General features: G+C 40.7%; 1 protein-coding gene across 1 annotated transcript; it reads right to left on the bottom strand.

The window, feature by feature from the left end:
* Positions 1 to 68: 68 nt before the first annotated feature.
* Positions 69 to 7,340, bottom strand: LOC134190278 (alpha-N-acetylglucosaminidase-like). Its single transcript, XM_062658732.1, has 21 exons — positions 7,277 to 7,340; positions 7,089 to 7,210; positions 6,648 to 6,829; positions 6,438 to 6,585; positions 4,875 to 4,945; positions 4,652 to 4,813; positions 4,509 to 4,586; positions 4,390 to 4,453; positions 4,190 to 4,335; positions 4,044 to 4,129; positions 3,740 to 3,888; positions 3,535 to 3,677; positions 3,317 to 3,476; positions 3,165 to 3,250; positions 1,542 to 1,646; positions 1,307 to 1,427; positions 1,184 to 1,246; positions 1,087 to 1,130; positions 972 to 1,029; positions 667 to 763; positions 69 to 462 (listed from the first exon to the last, which is right to left on the bottom strand). Exons 1-21 carry the CDS (start codon positions 7,338 to 7,340, stop codon positions 398 to 400), a joined length of 2,214 nt encoding a protein of 737 aa, XP_062514716.1. The 3' UTR covers positions 69 to 397.
* Between the last annotated feature and the right edge of the window lie 6,645 nt (positions 7,341 to 13,985).

The following is a 13,985-nucleotide window of genomic DNA, read 5'->3' as shown; positions in this document are numbered from 1 at the left end:
TGGCTCTTTACCATCCCACCAATTCACATTACTAATTAATTACTTGGGGGGACTAGAGAAGGCTGCCATCTTTGCTCGAAGCGAACAGAAAGCAGTAACATCCGAGTGTTCTCACCAGTTCGCTGCTCTCTTGGTGGTGCATTGATGATTGTCAATGCATCCTAACATAATGGCTCTACAAATACCCAAAGTCAAATCACCATTTATCGATTCAAGTGTTCCAATTTATTTCTTGTTGATTTTTCGTACTAAGTCCAGACTGACTGTCAAATAAACATGAACTGAGGCAATATTAATTCTTAATATCTCGATTACTCAGTACCCAGTTTCAACTTCGAAACATGTGGTATGAAAGTGCATGGATATTTGAGACCCGCTGGCTCAATTTCATGGCTATTCAGTTGCCATACAAATGTGGTCGATATTTCTTGTGGAGCTCTTGCACAACAGATACCGTATCACCTAAACAAGAATCGCAAAGCATGAGTCTTCGATTTCTACTCGCTTGACGTGCAGCAACACAGTCAATCTATCGACCTGCAATGCGACGATATGCAGGTACTCCTACGCAAATTGTCTTTCAGATCCCAAAGCTGGCGCATAGTTGCTCACGTACAGTACCATGTATGCATGCACACCAATATTCATTCCACTATGATTGTTTACCTTGTGCTCTGTAAGGATAACTATTCGTTGCTGTGGTCCACTTCAATCCAAAGGCGACATCCAACGATTCAAATTTGGTAGCATTGAATGCTTGATTCTACAATCAGACCCATTTAATGAAACCACCTGCTAACCTAGCCTCGACACTAGGCCTTTCTTTACTTCCAGAGGTCCTTCTAAGCGAGGTCTGGGACAAGGTCACGTGATACAACCCATTGCTATGGACCATAGAAAGCAAAGAAAGGCCTACACAAGTGTAGTGTCGAGGCTACTACTAACCAACAGCTAGAGCAATAGTTGCATACCTGTGTAAGAGCGACTTCCAGCTGATCAACAAATGCAGCCCATCTCTGGGTATAGTAACTAACAAGTACAAGAATATCATGACGACAGCTGTACAGGAAATTCAGGGTCACTTACTCACTGACCAAGCCAGCCCACATTTTGTTAGCATAATCGTGAAGCTAATACACCAAACATCACAAAAGTCGACAATATAACTTGTATGTATAGTAACCTCTCCGTGTGGACCCCAAAGTGTAATCTGGTTACGAGCATTGACTTCGTAGAGAACCGTTTCCTGGCAATGAACATCGAGCATATAAATAAATGTCCGGAATCTTGAACGAATTCATCCCACCTGATGGTTTACTGCACGAGCTTTTGCACTGTTTAACCATCTACCCAACAAAAAGTGTTTGTCTGTCAGTAGAACACGATCCATATCTCTCAGCAACTCCAACAGCACATTGCCAGCATTTCTAAGCAAAAATCACAGCAACAAGAATGTCAGAGCTGATAAATAAAATGACTACAAAATATAATTTAAAACATGAATGGTGTAATAAGATAAATAAATTAAGGCATCGACCGACCTTACACCGGTTGCACTTTTGTTGTTATATTCGTTCACCAGCTGCTTGTAGATCGGAATCGAGAAATCCTGAAGTGCCTGTCGTGTCAAATCCACAAGATCGTACCTTGAGAAAATTATCAACATAAAACAATAAAGAGAAGTACAACAATTTCTGTTGGTATAAAATTCTTCTATTTAAGATAAGCACTGTGTCACAAATTAAGTGATAAGAAAATCTGAATTTTAGTGTAGACATTATGCGTAAAATATAATATTTACCCAACTAACTATGTGTTAGTGTTCATAACTGTGTGGTGTGAGATCAAGTTTATGTCCAATGTCTTACAATTCAGGGTTCTCCCTAGGATTAGCGAGGCAGGATGGTATAATTGTAAGACATGCCCCTTACAGCGTACTGCTGTGTGCTCTCGAATACCCAGACCTTTACATTAAGATTCTAAACTGTAGGTCAAATTATGTATTACTGAAGCCATTTGCCCCAAGTAGGGAAAGAACAAAGTCAAAATGGCTGTCAGTTTCATCAATGTGAGACATCTTCCTTGTTCAATTTCAATTGCGCAAGCATACACTAACGCCATCTGCTTGCTGTATACATCATGTCATGTAAGTACCGTACACGTACAGTGTACAGTACCCTGAGTAGAAAACATGTGAAAGGCAGGCTACCGTTGCTCAGGTGGTGCTGCACCACGCTACCATGCTTTAAGGTAGCCCCATAACAATTGCCACAAACATACATATTTCGATCTCATTACTGCATTGCACAATGCGCGTGCACACACACACACACACACACACACACACACACACACTAAGATGCAGTAATGAAACTTACATACGTATGTCTTTCTTTTGGCATCTAGACACTTCAGTGTCTTTTTTATAAAAATGCACATGTTCTGCTCATGTATATATGAATTTTTATAATAAAAAAACAGACATAAAAGTGTTTTAAAAGCCAAATTCATGAGACGAACATGACAGAAACAACATGTAATCACAGTTTATCGCCAAGGAAACCAAACAAACATCCAAATGTAAACAAATGCAAACAGTTGGCAGTAATCCAATCTTAAAAATTAGACAAGCACCCACAGCAAAATTTCTACACCTGAAGCCTTGAATATCGTTTTCAAAGCAGCCAACACCGTTCAAAAAATTTGCCTTGAAAAACAATTAGATAACAGAAAACAAATTCTGGTCTTAATAACTGTCAGTTGTCGGGGCTTTTGGTTTTTGGTTGTTTGCATGAAACTTGGTCAAAAATGGCCACCAGACGGAAGTGTGCAGCTCAAGATGCCCACTAGAAATGTTTAGAGAATGGAATCACTTTGAAAGAATAAATAAACAAATAATTTTAAATCAAAAAATGACTAATATTGTACATCAAGACCTAAAATACTAGGATTTGAATAAAAAAATTCTAAATTATTTTTGGAGTCTCGAAAATAATTAATCTTGAAAAACATTAGGAGCAGTAGGGTACATTGTATGACATGCAAGTTGCATTGATAAAACTTTAGATATAATCCAGACTAATACAATTGTTTCTGCAGTCACTGAGTTGTCATAATGCAATTACTTATGGCATTAACTAGGCAATATGACTATAGTAGCATACCTGAATGTTCCTATACCAGCAAATTTCGGTGCTGCCCTCACCATCAAGTCCCATGCTTCATACACATGGCTAATATTATACCATATCTGTATGCACACAGTAGACAACAGTAAATATGAGTATAAATCCCCCTAACGGAAAAGCTTGCTTACAGGAGGGTTAAGGTCAAGTGCGGGTCTCACAACAGGAATGGCATGACAGTGGTTCTGTCGTGAAATGGTGCTGTTGTAAATACTTTGAAAAAGCAACGACCAAGCGGTGGACACCAAAGTATTGTCTCCACCATATCGCCTTCGTGCGTAACCAACTATCCTGACAACACACATGTAATACAATCATAACACATTTTACGAGCACTCTAACTCATTACCACGATGCAAGATTAACAGGTTGAGTCCTCCAACCCATCTCGTTCATCAGTTCATATACAACGTCGTTTTGCTCGATACCCTCGGGTGTCAAACCGGTACCAACGATAGTTGCCTTCGAATCATCAAGGGCTTCCACGGGACCCTTTTCATGTAACAAAAAGTTGAAATAAATAGCCAACAGAAACAAGTACGATTGACTCTCACCCGAGTGACATTTTCAACTGTGCCATACATTCCCAGGTTGCCTCCAAAATTGTGCAGCATGCACCAAATAAACGGCTGCCCATAGAACGATTCAGTTCTCTGCCATTGAGGATAAACTTCCGCAAACAAGTCAAGAATCAAAAAGCGACCTACAACATACAGCACCAAAAGTCAAAAAATCTGAGTATCCATCTTATATAATATACCAATTAATCACTATGGTAACATGTGTTTACCAGTTTTGTTATATATACTCCGATTACACTACAAGCCTTGCAACTAAGCAGACCAAGACGTTACATACCAATCGGAACGCCCAGCAATAACGATTTCGTTTGAGGCGGTTGCCAGAATTCCTCGTCGTTCTGAAAGAGCCAACCTTGCATCACCCTACAGAGATCATCATGACAACCAAATTTCCACTCCATCATTACCTAAACGATATCATACCACACAGTCGCAGGATCTACATAAGACATAGCAGTAAAGACACCAGCACTGAGATCGTGTAAGTACTCGGTATCATTAGACTTTGGACTGAGTTCATTGAATAGATCGACACTGTAAAAGTGATCCGTACCAAACTCTTGTATCAACTACAGCAAAACACATAAAATATATGAAAACCAGTCTGATCGATGACGCCTCACCTCTGACATATAAACATGAGTAATCTCTCGAAATAGACTGTCAGTGGGGTCAAGAAGATATGTGCTACAAAACAAAAGGTATGCACTAACATAGAATGGATAACATTACCACGACTGACCAGCAGTAGGGATGAGAGAAATGACCCCATGTACGACCCTTTGTCATCGTCTGATGCACAGATGCATTGGGATACAACCTGCAGTTTGAAGCAATGCCACTTAGTACATATAACAGCTATATAAACAAATCAAAAGTACCAACCGAGTAATAGAGGAAGGCACGTGACCGGCAAAACCAGGAAGAACGAGCATCATGCCAAACGACCTCATGCGAGTAAGTATTAGATGTTGCAGCTGTAATTGTGTAAACATCCATTCTTCCGGCAGCGGACCTCCCCAGCCTTGAATATTGCCCATACGATACCTACATACACACGACACCACTTTCACACACTTTGCGTGTTCGCATAATTATGCACAATCACCAAGCAAGAAATGCAGGGCCCGAGAAGAAAGAAGCCAAATCAGCAGATGTAAAATTAAAGTGAGAAAACACCTAACACAAGATGTGCAAGCCAATAATGACAGTAAGGATATGCAATAGTTATCAAGTGTACAATTGCCAGACTAGACAGAGCAATGTAGCCTTGTCAAATAAGCTTTGTAGTTTTCGTATGCCTGTATGCTTTGTTAGACATATGCATGCCTCTAAGTAGCAACAAAATTAGTTGCCATAGAAATTAAATTTTTCAGGCAGCGACTAATTACAAATTGTTAATCGCCAGTGGCTAGTAGATAGTAAACTTGTGGCATATAGGTAGACTTAGCAGGCGGTATACCACAATGTGTCAACGCCTACAAGCCAGTGGCATAGATGAGAGCTTAAAGTTGATCTCGTCAAACATTAAACTTGCAAAATTCAAATTCTGACTGAATGTGATGCAGGTCGGTGGATCATTTGAACTGTGTCTGTGTAGGTCTCAGACTCTGTCCATGTGTGTGTGTGTGTGTGTGTGTGTGTGTGTGTGTGTGTGTGTGTGTGTGTGTGTGTGTGTGTGTGTGTGCCCACACTCGTGCAAGTGTTGGAAACCAATTTTCATGTAATCATTACAACGCTTAGGTCGATGGCTACAACGGGCTACTACATTTTCATCTTGTCGACTAAAGTGTTTCTCTTACCGGCCGATGACTAACAGAGCTACATGTGAACTTAGAGGCCTGATATGCCTCACCAATAGCAGGCATCAACTATTTGACTCCATTGTGAACCTCTTGGAGATATGCCAATACGAACACAAGCCAAAACTAATAAATTTAGTATGTACCAAATATATTTAGAGACCACACCGCGAGACTCTGTAACTTATTTCTAAAGTGGACTTCCGTCGATTGACATTGTCGGCCATCTCGAGCCTACTCTGCTTCTATATCAGTCCTATCAAACCGTATGTCACCTATGTAAGTATGACAATCGTTTGTTTAAATGTTGACAAATTCTGACACTGGCTAAACCATGAACAAAGTTTATATCAATATTACACCAGATGTCAGTTAGAGAAATTCAAACAAAATGAGTTAACAACTATCAACCGTTGCATCCTGGACAAACGTTGCTATACACAAGATGCCTAATAAAACAAACCCATTTTGTTGGCTAACAAAACTACACCATTCAAAGCCATTTTGGCAAGAAACTAAAGGTTAGCTGAGCTACAAAATTCCAAAGCATTCTGAACGCAGACACGTGTGCTTGCCAACATCTAAGACTTTGTGTTATAAAATGTACAACAGTATAACAGTATGATTGAAGTAAGATATCACTCAGTCAAGTTTGGCAGTCCTAATAACAAAACGCAGCTACAATTAACCTGTCATGTTGCCATACCCATACTGCCACCCAAAGTAAAACTTTCACCGAATGTACTGTACCATTAGTCAAGTTTTCGTACTGAAATCTACTCCATAGAGCAAACTATATTTACTGCAGAAATCTTTCTTTAGTTAAACAACAGTGAACTACATACACAAAAATCTACAGCGACACTCACTCGTCTCAATATCTCTTCCTGGCCTGTAAATGCCAATGGCAAGTTTATGCCATTCAGAGCCATCCAGTCAATCTCACGTTGCCACCGTGTCCAATCCCACCAAACAAACGAGTAACTTGATGTACAGACGTTCTGATAATAACGATATCTGCCAATTTCAATTAACTCAAACTTGGCAAATATTGTGACCAAACGAAAGCCATTACAAACCGATAAGGACTTGATACTTTTACGATGCCTTCTACTGTTGGCAATGGATTAGTGAGGTTGAGTTGATCTCCAGACCACGAGACATCAGCATTACACCAATACTTCAAATAATGTTGCACACCCCAAGCAGCAGCTACTCCTGTTGTACCCTCGATGTAAATCTTGCCACCAGAACTTGAAATCTACAATGGAATGTCATTTTCAATTGTTGCACTACTGGCTAAAGAATCTAATTTTTAAATATAAATTACAAATCTACACACAAATTCCATTTGTTCTTTGAAATCTAGTCAAACAACAACAGAGAACTTATTAGCAATAGCTACTACTATTTATTCGTAGTTCAGGACCACGACACCATCAATGTATCTTTGTCACGTGACCTCAATAAACTAGACTGTTTCTATTTAATTAATTAATTTTCTAGAATGGTTTGCTTGCCTGAAACGAGTCATAACCCTTTGTATTTTTTACTGATATGACAAAATTGTGAACATGATCTGGAATGAGTCTTTGCAGTAAATCATTCACAGCTTCAGCCTGAGTTTCAGAGTTCACCACACCTGAAGACAACCAATTCCTGTCAACTTAACAAATGAAGAAGAAGTGAACGTAGCTATATGGCCAACCCGAAACTGAAACCACAGCGACAGAAAACGACAAGACCGTAATTGCTGCAGTACTCAGTAGCATTTTAACGCATGCGCATTACGTAAGCACCTTGGAGTCTCTTAAAAATCACGTGACTACCCTTGTGGCTGCGCATCAGAGCTCCAGCTACTGTTAGTACGCGTCGTTGCATCCGTGATAACTTATTGGATGGATTGTTGAGCACAAATCTCACCGCTTTTGCAAGACCAGTAATTTTTATCAGATCGACCGCAGAGAACTGGGAAAAACGCAAGAATTTTCAATGGCTTCTTGCCGTTTGATCATGACGGAGAGAACCTAGCTAATAGCCTGGAATAAATGGACAAGTGGAGACGCTGTCTTAAACTGCTTCAAAGTAGGTTTAGCAAAGTGAGTAAGTATAATTAACTGTCACGTTGTTTGTCTAGATGACTTCTGACAACGCCGTTTTGATGATATTGACTATTCTGCTGTGATAGGATCGCCTTAATTTTACAGATGTAAGGATCGCTAGCTAAGGAAAAGAAATCAGTAGCTACGGAGAGAGAGAAGACGGTGTTCTTGGTCATCGTCATGCAAATTCCTACTGAATCAGTGACAAGCAACAGTTGCCCTGACCCGGCGATAGAGCAGCCCAATATTTCAAAATATGACTTTCCTAGACATTTTGTTTTGCACATCCCGATGTGCAAGTTTCTAGTTGAAACAGTCACTTTCTTGAACTGGTTTACGCGTCTTGTCAAGCTAAACTAGCTATTGGCCCTAGTTATTAACTAGAATGCAATCCAGAAGTCAATACTATGATAGATCAAATGTTAAACTTCAAGTCTTGACAGTGATCCATTCAGATTACCTAGAGGCGCTACTAGTAGCAGTGGGCGTAGCTACGGGGATTCTTGGGGGTTCACTACTCCAAAAGTCATGGGCGTGGTTGTTCATCTATTTTTATAGTCTAATAGAGTGATTTTATGTACATAATTATACAGTACCGAAATGAGGGTTTGTAAATCTATACGTATATACATATACAGTTAATTTTGAACAAATTTATATTAATAATAACCTCCCCCCAATTTTTGCTTTGGCTGCGCCGCTGCAATTAGTCGATGATAATATTTAAATAGTGTAGCTACATTACTGCAACTCTAGTATGCAATTAAAATAATACATATTAAAATAATGACGGACCTACCCGGATCGCATGTCCTTGTGAAAAAGGCTGGATACTAAACTGTGATGGATCAGGAATTAAGTTTGCCTGGAACACTGGTAATTTGCAGAGCTACTAGTTTCCATGCACTGTGAATTATATAGCTACGTTGTTTCTTTTTCGGCTGATTAGACCGCTTGACTGCTATTCCTACTAGGAACGAGGCAGAATAGTGGTTTCAAGTATTGTGTAGTGTGTTGTGTGGTGGTGGTGGTGGAGATGTGTACGTGTTTGTGAGCGTGAGTGTACGTAGGAGCGTCTGTACATAGCTACCAAGGAATGTGGCTGGTGCACCCTTTTGTGTGCTGATGCTATAGTTGACATTTTACAAAATGAAATTTAATCAGTTGGCTCAAGATGGCTGACATTGTACAGATTCGCACTTGGCTACAGCTACTAATACGACTACAACTACTTGGCTACTTCGCACTGTGCTTTAATAATGTTACAGGTAATGTCAGTAACCAAGCTGATAAACTTCAAATGTTACTAGACAAATTAAAACTGCAGTTCATGGTTCTGATTTGACAATATATAATAGAAATACAACAAGCTAGTCAAAAGATATCATTATCTCCAATATTTGGTGTAGTAAAAGACGAAATGGACAAACACTGGTACAGGCAACAGTAAACTAGGTATTGTAGTTGGCAACAAGCATTGTTGTCTGACTTTGTAGATTTTGCAAAAATTGCTGTGGTTCTAATTGTTAATATAAACTGTTTAACTGTAATAACATGTACTGTATTTCTTTGTATGAAAACTTAGCCATCACTTCAGTTGGGTAATCTGTTACAAAGTCGACGAGGCAGTGGACACTGCTTTCTATTTTGAAAACAGTGATCAATTCTCAGTATAAATAAATAAACATTTCTTAGTTCATTGATTCAAGCACACAAGTTTGTACTCATGCAACCACACTGTCCTCACCTAATTCATGTCACGGGTACACTACTGAGCGTGCACATACACACACATACACACGCACAACTTTTGAAGGAAAAATTTCACCCTTCAATTAGACGGACCATTACAGAGTACCAGATATTGACAAATAGAGTAATATAGCACATAGAAAATTTAATGTAAAACACTAATGGAAATCTACTAATAGTGATAAACATGCAGTACACACTATCTATACGTGAAGTTACAATTACGGTTGTAAATCCATCCGAACAGTTTGTCACCAATTTAAAGTTACTTTTGAGCTGGTAGCACTTCTGCTATCATTATTCGAGAAACTGAATTCCATCCAGAGTAACCGTTTGCCAAAGTTTCACCGATACACTTCCCAATGTGGAAACCAACTCTGACGTCACCGGCTGGAATGTTCTCACAGTAACCTTCAATTTGTCTGTGACGATGAATGTCGTTATTTGCCAAAGTATAATATACTGCATCAATTGTCATCGGTCCTGTGCACTCTCGATCATTAAATGTGAAAAACCAACGAGAACAACATCTGGCACAGCTGATACGCAGATTTCCTGCATAGGCCACGTGCAGTGCGGTGCTTCCATGCATTTTGCTCAAGCGACATTCCTATACATGATGGAACAAATGCAGACAAGTGCACGTCAGATTAGCATTAGATCTGACTATAAAGTATCAATGCAAAGTTACATGAATGAGTCCAGTGTCTTTGTCATCGCCTCTCTTCCACACACATTGCTTCCAGTTTGATTGTTGCATCCCTTCTCCCTTTTCTCCTTTCACTCCCAAGTCACCCTTGCTTCCTTTCACTCCCCCGTGTCTCCTTTTGGCCCTTGAGGACCTAACTTTCCACTCTCCCCTTTACCTCCTTGTTCTCCTCTTTCACCACGACCACCTTTCTCACCTCTCGCTCCATCTCTTCCATCTCTACCATCTCTTCCAGGAGATCCCACAGGACCTGGTGATCCAGGAGAGCCAGGCACGCCTGGAACTCTGCCACAACATCCTCTCTATTAAAATAGCAACAGATCAATCTATTGCTTAATTTGTCGCAGACGAACGTATATCGTCATATTTGTCAGCAAATGTGTATTGGAGTTGTTTGTTAAAATTCACAGGTATATATGTATATATACATGTATATAAACGTACTGACATTAGTTAACTTAATTAATTAATCAATCGTTTGGTAACTGTAACTAAATGGTCACATACACCAAGTTTCTTACGTTATCTGAAGTTTCTGCACTTGATGTAACTGCTACTAACAGCAGCAAAGGAACCAAAACTGTTGAGCTGATAAACTGATGTTCCATCACCTCGTTCACTCGCTCTGACTCTGTCGTAACTGACTGCTATCTAATTCAAGTGTGCTTATATACCCGGGGCAGGACCAAGCAATCTAGTAGAAATGACGTTATGCTAACAGCACACTAAAGTTAGGAACATCAAGCTTATTCCAACTATGGAGTTGTTGACAATTGGCAGAAAGCGGATGGTAGGTGTGGGCGTTTCATTAGGCAAGGGGAACGCCTTTAGATTGTTGTTGCACATAATTCAAACTGGATAAGACCTCCACTTAGCATTATATGACACACCTAGTTAATTCTGAGGTTGGACATAGCTCCCTAGCTTTCCAAATTTGTACATGTCGATCCTGTTGCTCAGCTAGCACCCTTGACTTAGCTCAAAAGAAAAACAATTAGTTGAATCAGCAATCTCGATGTATGAATTGGTTTAGAGTTGCGGCTGTCTGCTGCTGCTTCTGTTTGTGATGGCACATGCAAACATAGACACAGTGTCGATCGATCGTGTATGACGTCTTCATACGACTTTCAATATCTCTCACGTCTTACTCAACAAACAGAATTTCAAAATTGATGTCGAGAAGTGGACAGGTAAAGCTTGTGTATACACAAACGTAACCTAAGCCTATTGTGTCAAGAAACGGGTGTGACGCACTGCAATCATTTTGTTTAATTAATTCCCGTCAATACCACTTGCATGGTTGCCACTACCGCCGCTAACTGTAAGCACTCTGCCGCGAGTTTTTGGGTGGAACTAAAAATCAAATTGTGGAGAGCACCAGAGGAAGGTGCAGATGTTGGATGTGGCACTGCCTATGCGGAAGCTAAAATGGTTGGGAGTTGTAGTGTATTGTGTGTACTAATTAGTTAGAGACGGAGTTACAATTAATGACATGTATAATATTGCCGTAGCATTGTTAGAGTCTGTGTTCCGCGTTCAGCGATAGTTCTGTGTGTCTATAGCAATAGAGCGTCAGTCATCCGTGGTGTAGTATCAGTGCGTGCGTATAAGAACAAATACAGCACAATTGGCGACGAGGCTGCATGGCCACGCCGTGACGGGAAGACATGGTTAGCTGGGAGAACTTAACGCAGGAGTTGATAACGTAGAAGATTATAAGGAGCGTTTTCTCTGTACACTGCGAATGGGTTGGAGGATGCAGACAAGCAGAAAGCAGTCTTCTTGACTTGCGTCGGTACTGCATGTCTGACACACACACACACACACACACACACACACTCTTGAAGAATTTGGTCGAGACAAGAGAAGCCACAAGACAAGTCACTGGATGAATTGCTTGCGCTGTTGAAGAGCCATTTTGAGCCACGCATCGTTGTAATCGCGGACAGATTCCGTTTTTATCAGCGTCTTCAGAGAGAAGGTGTAGCCTCGATCGTACCAGACAGTAGACCCTGTCTCGATTTCGGAGACTACTTGGATGCAGCACTCAGATGTCAACTGGTGTGTGGATTATATTACGAGGCTGTGCAGAGAAAGATCCTTGCCGAATCAGAGCCGACCTTGACGAAGGCAGTCCACATAATTTGCACAAGCCACTGAAACTGCGATCGAGAGACGAAACGCGTGCTTTACGTGGGAATACCACAAGGCGACCACCTGCAAAGCAAGTCGAGACGGCGTTTTTTAGCGTACAACGTGACACAGCAGGTGGCGCTTACAAAGCAAGGCAATGAGCTCGAGACAGCAGAGATCTTTAGATGTGGTGGGCGTGGACATCGTCTTGAGGGAGAAACCGCAACGTCTTCAATGTAGCAACAGTCTAGTAAGCTCGAGTTCACCGTTCATGTCCTAGCGGACGACACCACGACATCATTGCCTGTCGACTCATTTTCAGAGAACACACCACTGACGGAAGACAACATTTGGAGTAAACTGGACAAGTGGGTCGTATAGCCTTGCCTGGTGAAGACACGCTGATGTTGGCAATGTTCCTCTTCGAATAGTTCCAGCGAGGATTTTGTCTTGGGGACAGTCGAAGCTTCACAGAAGGTTGCTGACGCGGTTCACCATCACGAGAATACAATTAGGAGATGGAAAACAACTTCTCAAGCTAATGGTGAGTTTCCAGCCTTGAGAGTGGGGAAGTATGAACACCAGTCAGTCATCTATCACGAAGAAGTACAGAGAGAAGCAGCTGTATGGACCAGAGAGCAGGCCAATGTTAAGGAAATGCCTACCATGACCGTCCAAGACTTTTGTCAGCACCTTAACAATGATATTCTACTCTTTATTTCATCTCCCCCAGCGTTTTCCAGGAAAGTAGGTCTAGAAACAGCGAGAAAATTCCTTCACGACTTGGGATTTGAAAGAGTAGATTGTGGCAAAGGGGGTCTATATTGATGGGCATGAACGATCGAATGTTGCCAATGAAAGAAACTTTTTTGAAACAACTTGAGGAATTAGAATCTGCACACCTGCCTCCCCACCTCCCTCACCTCCCTCAGACATTGCACCTTCAGATCCTAGCTTACCTCTAATTAGAAATTATGTGTCAACTACATACTTAGTAGTTATTTGTCAGGACGAGTGCTTCTTCCAATAGAATGAGGACCAGCGCTTTTCCTGGTTGCAGGCAGATCAACAACAAATCAGACCAAAGTCAAGGGGATCAGGTCGCATGATTAGTGGCTTTATAGACGAGTTCTCTGGGTATATAAGATTGTCTGAGTTTACTTATGAAACCGTAAGAGAGGCTCAAAGTAATATTCAATAAAGGCCAGGGAAATCATTGACTATGGTGGTAGGAGGGACGGGTATTGGACTAACAATAAGTTCATGAACCAGGTCAAGAAAGCTGTCCAAATTACAGAAATTGTATACCCGAGACATAAATATACACAATTAGGGCTCTTTGATCAAAGTTCTAATCATAAAGCAATAGCACCAGACGCACTTATAGCACGTAAAATGAATGTCACACCAGAGGGCAGCAGCCAGTTATGAGAGACACTGTCTATAATGAGGCTGTACAAACAATGGTTTATGAAGATGGAACTGCAAAGGGACTAAAAAGGATACTGGATGAACAAGGTATAGACACATCAACGATAAAAAGAGGTGAGGTGATTTGCAGAGCTAGAGACACCTGAAGATTTTGCAGCAGAAATGTCACCTGTAGAGCACTACATCATTTCTAGGGGTCACAACATTCTATTTTTCCCTAAATTCTATTGTGAGTTTAACCCTATTGAAAGAGTGTGGGGAAAGGCCAAACAGTATACTAGAACTCATTG

This window comes from Corticium candelabrum, chromosome 14, assembly GCF_963422355.1.
Source record: "Corticium candelabrum chromosome 14, ooCorCand1.1, whole genome shotgun sequence".
NCBI classification, from domain to species: Eukaryota; Metazoa; Porifera; class Homoscleromorpha; order Homosclerophorida; family Plakinidae; genus Corticium; species Corticium candelabrum.
The sequence above is the reverse complement of the archived record's forward strand: the minus strand, read 5'-3'. Positions and strand labels throughout refer to the sequence as shown.

Bases quoted from the DNA above. Each gene is read 5' to 3' on its own strand.
- LOC134190278 (XM_062658732.1), bottom strand. From the start codon at position 7,340: ATGCTACTGAGTACTGCAGCAATTACGGTCTTGTCGTTTTCTGTCGCT. The intron at 4,587-4,651 runs GTTGGTACTTTT...TTCAAACTGCAG, and splicing joins GTGCCTTCCTCTATTACTCG to GTTGTATCCCAATGCATCTG. The intron at 1,131-1,183 runs GTTACTATACAT...TTGGTGTATTAG, and splicing joins TTTGGGGTCCACACGGAGAG to CTTCACGATTATGCTAACAA.